This window comes from Elephantulus edwardii, unplaced genomic scaffold (assembly GCF_000299155.1).
Source record: "Elephantulus edwardii isolate Elephantulus edwardi_28Jun2011 unplaced genomic scaffold, EleEdw1.0 scaffold00013, whole genome shotgun sequence".
NCBI lineage: Eukaryota > Metazoa > Chordata > Mammalia > Macroscelidea > Macroscelididae > Elephantulus > Elephantulus edwardii.
Genome location: NW_006399763.1, coordinates 8,095,885 through 8,107,790, shown reverse-complemented (window position 1 = coordinate 8,107,790; position 11,906 = coordinate 8,095,885). Strand labels below are relative to the sequence as shown.

The 11,906-nt window shown below is 35.8% G+C and overlaps 1 protein-coding gene across 1 annotated transcript in view; it reads right to left on the bottom strand.

The window, feature by feature from the left end:
- Positions 1 to 1,165: 1,165 nt before the first annotated feature.
- HACE1 (HECT domain and ankyrin repeat containing E3 ubiquitin protein ligase 1) overlaps positions 1,166 to 11,906 on the bottom strand; it is a 148,632-nt gene continuing 137,891 nt past the window's right edge. Inside the window, exons 21-24 of the mRNA XM_006881186.1 lie at positions 8,357 to 8,455; positions 7,978 to 8,048; positions 2,523 to 2,636; positions 1,166 to 2,038 (exon numbers count right to left, since the gene is read on the bottom strand). Of these exons, the coding sequence (XP_006881248.1) occupies positions 1,936 to 2,038; positions 2,523 to 2,636; positions 7,978 to 8,048; positions 8,357 to 8,455 (387 nt within the window). The 3' untranslated portion in view covers positions 1,166 to 1,935. The remainder of the gene's footprint in view (positions 2,039 to 2,522; positions 2,637 to 7,977; positions 8,049 to 8,356; positions 8,456 to 11,906) is intronic.

Here is an 11,906-nt window from a genome sequence, read left to right as displayed (position 1 = left end):
GGCCATCCACTTCCAAAATAGTAGGCCTTTGAAAACCCTGTGCACAACAGAGCACACTTAGACCAGCAGATATGGCAACTGAGGCTGAGCCCTCAAGTATGGAAACACAAAGGATGAGAACAGTTGTGATTAGTGACTAGAACATGGAATGTGAGACCACGAAGGTAGAAAAATTGTATATTGTTATGAAAGAAATGGAACGCACAAATAATGACATACTAGGTATTGGCAAAATGAGATGGACTAGCAAGGGACATTTTGAGTCAGACAATTACATATGATCAACGATGCTGGAGATGAAAAGGTGAAGAAAAATGGGGTTTCTTTCATAGTTAGAAAAAAAGTCATTTTTAGATCCATCTTAAAATATAATATTGTGAGTGACAGGATAATATCCATATGGATACAAGGAAGTCCAGTGAATACCACCATCATGCAAATATATGCACCAACACCCAGCGCCAAAGAAAAGGAAATAAAAGATTTCTAGCCACTTTGGCAGTCAAGAGATCAAACAAACATACAATCAAGCTGCATTAATAATAATGGGTGAATGCAACTTACTGCACATTAAATAAAGTCTATTTAGACCAAGCATTTAACTAGAGAAACAAACAAAACAAACAAGCATGTAGATTACATCAGGAATAATCCAGAAGACACTTTAAAAAAAAAAACCACAAACATAACCACAAAAGTCTGGAAAAGTCAACCTAGCTTTAAAACTTACAGCACTGGAGAAAGTCATTCCCATCTCTCCGATGAGGGCCTTGGTTTTCTTCAGGGGTGTCTGTAAAACAAGGAATCAGCAGTTAAACAATTTTTTTCTAGTAAACCAATCATACAAACCAGAATGACTGTTTTCTTGCAAGCTACCCAAATATTTCATTCCTGGTGGTCAGATCAATTTGACGCATGACTTGGCTAAGATAGCTCTAGTATGATTTCAGAAATGACCCAGACAGATCTGTCTATTCAGTGGGACCCAGTGCAAAAGATAGGGGGGAACAGAATACTTCTAGCAAGGGGCATCCACAACTGACTACATCATTCCAGGAATGCTGATTTCAGTGTAACAAAATTTTACGACCCTTTTTTTATTCGTAAACAGGCACTTTATGCAGTAGATAGGCAAAAAAAATATGTTGGTTTTTTTTTAGGACTATGGTAAAATATTTTATTTCATTTTACCTTAAATATAAATTAAAATAAGGCATAAGAAAAACTTTGTGACCACAATATGTACATATGGAAAACAGTCCATTCAAAGGATGCAATAATCTGACTGTATAATGTAAGCTTTAATATACAAATCAGATGTCATTTCTTCAGCTGTTAGTCACTCACAAAGTTTAAACTTTATGCCCAATATTAAAATAGTCAAATACTAAAAAACCTCATTGCAATATAAGATACAATGTGGGAAAAATACGTATCTGTGGCTTTCTACACAGCCCAAACCAATCCATTCTATACAATAGTGTTCCAAAATAGAAATGGTGCTTTACATGCATTAAAACATACAAGGCTAGATGTTCTTCTATAATTCAACATGAAGGAAAGCAAAGAGAAAACACCCTTTTAACAAGACAGCTACACAGCAGGAGTGGAATGTAGAATAAGATTTTGTCATAACACAATCTCAGATAAAATTAAGAAAATATTAAAAAGGACAGTTCCTTTCAATTACCATTTTAAAAATGAAGACAATTTGTGATTTTATTTTATCTTATCGAGAAAACTAATTTTCAAACAGAGAAAACATGAAAGGGTGAAAGAAGAAAAAATAACCACCAAAAACCTGATCCTTGATGAATTTTAAACATCAGCCCTGCCTTTGGGCTGCATTTTGGCTGCTGTCTGTTGACAGTTTCCTAAATTACTTCTGCCACTCTGAATCGCGCCTCGGTGGTCGGATGAGTTTCCCGGACTTCCTCATGCCATTGTGTAGCCATAGCTGCCACAGTGAAGGGCCACAAGAAGTCTGTCCTTGAGGATGTCTTTACTTGGGTATTCAGGTAACTTGAGCATGTTGATGCTTTAAAAGAAAAATCCAACACCATTAAATGGGACATTTTAGAAATTGTTTTGTGAGCAGTGAAAAACACTCCCCCCAAATTTTAAAACTACCCAATTTGCATTCAAACTGGAAAACCTGGAAGTTTTTTTCAAAAAGAAAAACAAAAGACTGCTGTAAAACAGTTTCCTTTAGGATGGGAATTTAACAGAAGAAAATCATTTCCTTACAACATAAAATAAGCAATATGACAATTTGCTAACTACAGTAATACTTCAGATATATCCAAATAAAATAGAAGCAGTTAGGATTTTCTCAAAACAGCTTCTCCATCAAAAAAGTAAGAGAACCACACAGCTACTTATTGATCAATGACTTCAGAATCCTGAACACAGATCACAGCTGAGTTTTCCTTTGACTGTAGCAATACAGAAGCCAGGCCATTGCTAAGGCAAAACGAATAAAAGCAATTCTTAATGCATTCGAGCCCATTAATTTAACTTGCCATGTGCTTGAAGTCGGTAGAAGATTTGGAGTATATGGCACGGCAGCAATTGTAAAATTCTGCAATCCACTTCCACCCATGATGTTAGCAAACCCTCCGTGCGGGACCCTGGAACTGAATTCATATCTTAATAAGTTATAATCATAAAAGAAAAATCTCTATCCTAGCTCTATTTCTGATTCCATGGGGGAGAAGGGGAATATGTTAATTTTGGAATACTGCCAATATGATATTTTTGAATTGTGAAACTCAGATTCATTATCAAAATATTAAAACGTTGCTTTGTGGAGAGTCAGTCAAGAGGCTTCATGAGGTATCTTTCCCCATTTCCGTAAGTCTTGCCATGCTTTCAAACTGTTCACAGTACATAAAGACCTCTGTGGCTGCATTTATCTTACTGCTTTTACAAATATTTGTGTCCTGGTGATTCGCCAAAATGAACCAAACCTGATGGCCCAGGTATATAATTTATGCAATGTGTAGACAGGCCTAGTAATCCACTGTTAGACCACAGCCTAGAAAACTCTACATAATTCTAACATTAATCCATCACTTTGACATGAGTCAGAATTGACTTAATAACATACCTGACATATAAGTATGTATTAAGCCTTGCTATTTATCATGATTAAACAAATTGATCTTCAAAAGAACTATTACCTTTAAAATGAGAACCTGTGATTTTCAGGTAAATTAGAGTAATGCAGAAACTCTTAATATACAAGTATTAATATTAAAAATGTATTCTAACATACAATTTATGGCTTAAAAGAATTTGTTTTATTTAAAAATGCTGTATGTATTTGGAGGTTTTTTGTCTGAAATACATATAGATGGTATCTACACATTCACAGGGAAAAAACTAGCAATCCAGTATAAACAAATTCCTACAAAAAAAACCTTTCTTTTCAAGCTAAGAAATCATTTGGTTGCTCCATAATGCTTTAGTAATAAAATGTAAAAATTCAAGTGAATACTAAGAGTATATTTAAATCTTGCCAAAAAAATACTAATGCATGAGCATTTTCTATTGAGAGCAAGATAATATCTTAATAAATTCTGGAAATGTCTGCTTATTAGCAGGAATAAAAGTCAACATTAATCTGCATATAATACTCATGCTCCCAAAGCCAGCAAAATCAAAACCACAAAACCCACTGCCAGCAAGCTAATTCTGACTCATAGTAATCCCGTAAGGATAAAGTAGAACATCCCAGAGGGTCTCCAAGGTTGTAAGTCTTCATGGAAGTCTTGCATACAGCAGTTGATAAGTTCAAACTACAAGCCATTTGGTTAGTGGCCAAATGCGTTTAACACTACACCACCAGGGATTCTTAAAACGAACAAATGTGGCCATCAATTAAAAAGGATAGGAGGACAAGCTGTTCTCCAGTTTGGAACAAGGGAAGCAATGGGGAGAGGTGGCTAGGGAGGGAGAAGGAAGGGGGAGAAAATTTGCAATAATGAATACATTTTAAAACCACTTTTTTTATAAAAGGACAAGCTGTTCTCAATTTCCTACAGATGAAGTATATCACTTCACCAGGCCAAGATTAGAAAATAAATCTTAAATCAGATTCTGAAAATACAGTGACGTCAATATCAAGCAGGATAATCCATCTCATGTCTTTCATATAACTAAATTCTGAAAAATAAGTTTCTTAAATCAGAAAATCCCTCCATTTTCAGCATCTAAATTAAAATTTTTCTTTAAGTCAAAACCAGATTTCCTGGCCATGGAGTTGGAACTCATTCATGGCTGAGCCCCTCGTGGGTTTTCAGAGACTAAATCGCATGAGAGGAGATGACTCTCGTCTTTCTCCAGTGGAGTCAAACCACCAGAGGTACAGCCTTTGAGGAAACAGCGCAACTCCCTGTGGACAATGCCAATTCACTAAGATATCAACTGCTAATGAGTGAACTCTGGCTGATAATGTCCCTACTTGTGTCAGGGGTGAAATGAGCTTCACAAAGTTTTCACATTTTTAAGCAGATCAACCAGACTTTTTTCTCAGAGGTACCTCTAATTCAGTTCAAACCACCAAACTTACAGTCAGTTGCCAAATAACTATTACGTAGCTATTCCATCAATATCAACCTAGCATCCCTGAAACCTTAACACCCCTTTTTTAAACCATGAACAAGAGTGGCAGGGATCCACCCTGGAACAAACCATCTTATGCTAGAGTCAAGACTAGTCATGCATTGCATGAATGAGAAAAACAAATGTGATGGTCTTTTTTTAACTATTTTTGCATTACTGAATTAGCAAGCTCTGGTGACTTAGTGGTAAAAAGCTGCACTGCAATCCTGAAAGCATGAGGTTCAAAGGTGCTAGCTGCGCTGCTTCTGAAAACCCACTGAAGGGTCATCTATCGGTTGGTTCTGACTCGACAGCACACAACAACAGCAACAACTGAATTATATAATGTAAAATTATAGTTAACTTACTAAAAAGGATCAAAGACTACAGCCTTCAATATGGATTACATCTCAACATCAAGACAACAAAAATCCTCACCACTGGACCTATAGGCAATCAGGATATATGGAGAAAAGATTGAAATTGTAGTCAATTTCATTTCACTTTAATCCTCAATCAACATTCGTGGTGAGAGCAGCCAAGAAATCAAAAGATGTGTTGTATTGGGAAAATCTGCTGTCAAGGACCTTTTGTTATTTTAAATAAAATTTTATTTTAATTGTGATTTTTAATAAACATTTACAGAAGCTGGATTCTCATTCATGCATTATTGCACACCTTATCCCCTCACCCTGCCCTCTCCCTCCCAGTTCACTTTTTAAAATATTCATTCTTTTTTGCAAAATTACCTACCCTCCTCCCCACCCCCGAGCCGAGGTCCTCTTTGCAATGATATATCTTGTATTCTGGGATGCTGTTCTATGTATAATACCTTATCATAAAACATTACACAACATGGGGGATCCTAGAGCACATCATGCTGAGTGAAATATCTCAGTCACAAAAGGACAAGTACTGCATAGCACCACTGTTACAAGGCAGGTCTGACAAGGGGGTTGGAAGGAGAATAGAGTAAGAGTAGCTAGATAATGACCATTGGGACAGATGAAAGAACAAAATGTCAAGGACCTTTAAAGTAAGTGCTGAAGAGCAAGGACAGCAGGCAGTTTAAAGACCAAGGAGCACCTAGCACTAGCCATAGTATAGCTGAAACCCAGACAATGAATAAGGATGACAGAAGAAGAATCGACGTCGTTGAATTGTGGTTTAGAGTTTTTATTGTTGTTGTTGATTGTTACTGAGTCAAGCATGACTCATAGCAACTCTATGAACAAAAGACCTGAAGCTTTTCTGTAACTATGATTGTTTCTCAAAATTCATAGAATTTCCAGAGACATGTTGTTTAGGAAGTGAATGCCACTCCTGCTTCCAAGGTTTTAGAAAAAAGAGTACTAAATATCCCACGGACTGCTAGGAAAACTGACTTGATGAGTTTTGGGGTTTTTTTACATGGATGCATGCTGTATCCTACTAAACCAAATGTATTTTTACTCTACAAATGCAGCAATGTAACAGACATTTGTAGTTAAAAGTAATTACTTTCTGTGTGTTAGACTCACATAAACTAAATCATGGAGAGAAACATAGTAATTCATTAAATGGCATTGAAGTACAGACTACTGTAAAGTACAATTATTAAAATACTACCTATCACATCATAAACCAAAATTAAAGTCTTAAAGGCTTAACACTTGGAATGTGAAAATACAGAAAAACATGTTAGTATGCAAAAAAGTATGAGTAGAGAAAGATGTCTAAAACCAGAAATATTGATAAACCCGTTTGGCAGTACAATTATTTTTCAATTCCATGTTATAATACAAAGTACATAATAAATCTGTAAATTCATCTTAAGATAAAAGGCAAATAAATGGAAAAATATTTGCAGAGATAATATTAATTAAAGAATACATAAAACTGAATTTTTAAAAAAGGCTAAAAAATAATGGACTTATGGTAAAAGGACTAGCAATTCACAAATAAAAATATACACACACTATCAAGAGAAAACAGAAATTATGACATCCTTTACTGAAAGAATAAAGGAAATAGGTCCTTTCCTTCTTTGCTGATACTAAACACTGACATCTTCTGAAGGGGAAATTAGCAATATGTATCAAAGGTTATAAAAATTTGAATACTCATACTAAGAATCCTAATTTTCAGAATTTATCATGTGTTTTTTAAAAATCACACTGGAAAATGAGGATAGAAACATAAGACTTTCTTGTTTGTGCAGATTTCTAAATGGGAAAATTTACCAGTATTGGATTGTTTTTGGTACACGCCACAAGCAGAACCAACTTGTAGCTGACCCTCCTGTGGGTTTTCATAGGCAGTTAAATCACACGAGCTTGCTTAGCTTCCTTCTTGGGACAGCTAGTGAATTTGAACCTCTTGCCTTTGGGTTGGCCGTGCAACTCATTACCTCTAGGCCACCAAAGATCTCAATAAGGGATAAAAACCAACTCCCTACCACTGGGTTGATTCATATTCACGTCACCTCACCCCCACGTGTGCATTCCATTGGGCTTTCTTGGTTGTATGATTTACAGAAGCAGTTTGCAGGTGTTTACTCTGAAGCATTCCTTCGTAGGTTTGAACCTTCCATCTTCAGATTAGTAATCAGGCACAAACTCTGCACTTACTAGGGTCTTATAAGTTGAATGTTGTTGCTAACCAGAAGATTACTGACTTAAAGGATTTCCAGGCTGTAATTTTGATGTGAGCAGATCACCAGGTCTTTCTCCCACAGAGGCCTTGGGTAGGTTTAAACCATAAATTGAGTTGAGTGCTTAACAATTTTCACCACCCAAAACCTTGAAAGGAACTATTCTGGGTACTACCATGTTTTATCTTTAGTATCTGTTATGGGCTGAATTGTTACTCCAAAAAGAAATATTTAAAGTCTTATCTTTGAATGTGATTTTATTTGGAAATCAGGTCTTGTCAGACATAGTGAAGATAAGGTCATACTGGATTAGGTTACACACTAAATTCAATAACTCATATCCTTACAGAAGAGAGAAATCCACAGAGGAGACACACAGGACAATGCCATAGGATGGCTGATGCAGAGCTAGGAATGAAGCATCAATGATTGTCAGCAGCCATTAGATGCTAGAAAAAGCAAAGCAAGGTAGGATTTCCTAGACTCTACACCAAAACAGTATAGCTGGTGACAATGATTTTGAAGTTCTTAGTACTCCTTGAATAAAATCCAGCTTGTAATACTTTGTTACAGCAGCCCTATGAATCTAATATCCAAATAAGTAATTTGAAACACCTGAAACACTGAAAAGACAAATAAAGGGACAATTCTAAGGAAGAGTTGTTCATTTTGGTTATCTCTAAGCCATTAGAAATAATACTCTCAGTCCTTGCCCACATTATTATAAAAATGAGTCTTACCTGCCAGTGACAAACTGCAAAAGAAGAACTCGCTCTTCTTGAGTAATATCTTCTACAACTTCCCAGAACCACTAACCACAAAAAAAAAGCCACAAGAGGAAAAAAAAAAAAACACACAACTCAGCTTATATTTCAGGGCAAACTAGATTTTTCTCTACCAGAGAAATATGCAATATTCATAAAGCATATTTTTCCTATGAAACTCATTTATCAAAAATGATTTCATACAAAGCTTTCATGTGCAATATTCCCATAAGAAGATTTTGGGGGAAATATTTTACTTTGTTAATTAATGTAGGTTTTCATCCAATAGTGCTGCAAAGCTTACAAAATTAAATGGCAAAACTTAACTTCATTCTAAACTCTAGAGAGATTTTACCTGAATAACCGGATCTTCTCTTTCATAGCCGCTTGTGTATTCTGTATTTTTTATCCAATCACTCACATCAATTTCTGGCATGCCAGAAAGCAGCAACTCCTTTGGGCAAGAAAAGAAATATTTCATTAATCTTGGGGAAAATGTTAATACATTTAAATAATAAATTTGTCTTAATTAGAAACGAATCCTCTGTAAAACAGATCTGTTTTTGTGACAGCTTCTGCATGTCATCAATAACAAGCACTACATGGGACAGAAACGAATGATTTTAAATATTGTGAGACATCTCTACATTGGCACAACTTAATTAAAACAGAAGAGATGGGAGTTTATATGCTGTAGTTTAAATGTTCAACAATGATATGAACATTGCTATACTTGGTTTGCTTTATGCTTATTCTTGGTAAATTTGTCAGATGTATATATAAATAAAGGTGAATACATTACTCCTAACATGAAAGTAAAAAAACAGAGAACTGCATAAACCAAGTTAAGTGCATAAAAGTCTGTTAGGAAATTCCTACCAAGGAAGTAATATAATAAAAATAATTTTAAAAAGAGGTTCAGGTCTTCAAGAAACTGTATTTTTTAATAATTTGGATTCCTGTAGGTCAACTTCCCAAAGGTAAGGGGGGAAATACCATTTTTGTAATAACCCTTGATAGGTTTCTTCATGGTAAGGACTATAACACCAAAGCTACTTCTTTTTCAGTAAGGGGTACTACAACCAAAAAGGTTCAGAACTGCTAGGTTTCTGTTCCCTTACCACAACATTTTAAAATATTTTTATTAAATGAAAATGTTCTGTGTTGTCTTTCACTACCTCCAGATGTAGTCTCAACCTATCTTTACACTGTCCCGTGCCCTAGGAGAATGACTCCTACAGTCTGACTCCTTTGCTGACTTCAGGTTGGGTTCCACCACTGGGAACACAGGCATGAGTTTGGAGGTCAAGAGATTTTCTCCACACTCCAGAGCCACACATTTTAAGAAGTTTCTCTTTGGAGGCCCAAGTTCTGACTTAGTTCCTACAATGATGCCTCCAACTGTCTGTTCCCTTCGAGGGATGGTAACACCTTCCGTTTGTCTGGATTTCTCATACCTTTATGTTTTGTCTTAACACAGCCCACATTTCTGTAACAATCCCTTTGTTAAAATTCTTTATTTGAACCACCTGGGGAGAATTCTGTTCCCTGGCAAGACCCTGATACAGATCTATAAAAGGAAATGGGGTTAAATTTTATTCATTTCTTACATTCACGAGTTTAATCCTTCTCCCTTCTAGGCTGAAGATAAATCTTTAATAATATTAAGTATGCATTCATTGTTCATAATTATGAATAAAGTAACTGATACAATATTCTCTAAAGGAATTTGAAGCATTCATGAATATCCTATTATTTGTTATAATATTTCAAGTGAAGCAAGAAAGATCTTATCTCATGTAACACTTGACATTTAAAAAAGGTTATCAAATTATATAAGAAAAACAAAGAGACAAAATGAGACCTCCACAAAAACAGTACAAAGAGTGAAAAGATTTTAAGCCCAAATCAACAATGTGCTTTTTAAAAAAATGGAAAAATAACTGAAATAGACTCTCCAAATTGAGTGCAATAAATCTAATCAATATAAATGCCAAAAAATTATCTAAACAGAAGCTTATCCATTTTTTTTAAGGCCTCAACTTCCTAGAACTACCCTCCACAAATTCCTAAGTGTTACAATGTGGAAAGACATCTCCTCCAACTGTAATACTACTACAGATGAATTGAAAATCTACCATTGCAATTATTTCACACATTAATCATCTCTTGGTTGGGACTGCTCTCTGTCTACAAAACAACATCTCTGTTGCTGCCAGTTAGGAATTAATTCACCTCACTGACTCTAATTTCTGACCTGCAGCTTTAAATTTAGATGCATATCTGGTATTTATGTTTGCCCTAATATTTTAACAAGCTTCCTCTTACAGTACCCAGTCTTTTCTTATGAAAGACACAAATCAAAGAACTAAGAAAATTTTTTAACCAAAACTAATTTATTATTTCTAGCAACAAAGCAGGTGGGCAATAGTGATGAAGATATTAGGGAAAGCAAAGTTTCATAGCATAAGATAACTCTATAACCTTAGCTAAGCAAGTATAATACATTCTTTGATCTAGTTTTATTATCTGTAAAATAAGATCTGGTGGCCTTGTGGTCAGAAGTTGGGCTGCAATCCCAAAAACACATGGTTCACATCCACCATCTGCTTCAAGGGAAAAGGATGGGCAATCTGTCATGTGATTTACTGCCTCTAAAAACCTGTAGGAGGGTCAGTTATGGATCGGTTCCAACAGGATGGCACACCGCAACAAGAAGAGGTTCACAGCAAAATTTTTAAAATTAGTACAATATAAAGTACCTGGCAAACAATAGGTATTTAATAAGAGTAAGTACAGTCATCAGAAGCATTGGTGATATAGTGGTGAGCATAGCTGCTTTTCAAGCAGTTGACCAGGCCTGATTCCTGGCCAACGCAAAAGCTCAAGAGAGCTCTAGCTGCTAAGTAAGGTACGTTGTTTGAATCCACCAGCTGCTCCCTAGGAGAAAGATAGGCAATCTCCTCCTGCATGATTTACTGCCCCTAGAAGGTCAGCTGTGGGTCAGTTCTGACTCAGCAGTACACAACAACAACACAACTGTCATAACTTTATGAATCCAGTCCATTTCAACAGCACTGTATCTGCCATCAAGTCACCCACGACTTAGCGTGACCAATGCATAACAGCTCTGAACTCTGCTCTCTCCTGAACCAATCCTACTGTTTCTGACACACCTTCCCTCAGTGGGAACTGCCCTAAATACTGTGTAAATCCATCTCTTCTGACGTCTTCCTCTCCTGTGCTGTCCCTCCACCCTTCCACGCATGATATCCTTCTCCAAGAACTAGTCCCTCCTGGCAACATGCCCAAAGTATGAGAGACAGAGTCTCAAAGTGCTTGCCTCCAAGAAACAGCATAGTATCACCCTCTCTAAGATACATCTGTTAGTTCTCTCGGCAGTTCAGTGTGTTCAATCCTCTTCTCCAGCACCACAACTCAAACGCATCAATTCTTCTTCTGTCATCTTTGGTCATCATCTTGCTCTTTGATGCATATCAAGTAACTGCAAAGACCAACCTGTTTCAGGCACACTTTAGTCTTTCTTCGCAAACAAATAACTTCTCTATGTAACAGCTCAGCTTAGTAAAGCCAGAGTCCAAGGCAAACTAGGAATCTTCACTTGGGAATCTAACGTAACAACCATCACTAAAAACTTAACTTTAGCAATCCATCTAATATGAATGGAATATATTTTTGGAGAAATTAAAAAAGCTGTCTACATGCTCTCCGAGTAAAAATTATTTTCTTAAGCAAGACACAAAAACATTTCTCAGAAAAGTATTGATAAGGAAAACTACGTTAAAATAAAAAGCCTTTATTTACTAAAAGACATTACAGAAGATATCTATAGTATATAAATTTGAAAAATGATTCAAATCAATTATTTTTTTAAATCCTATAAA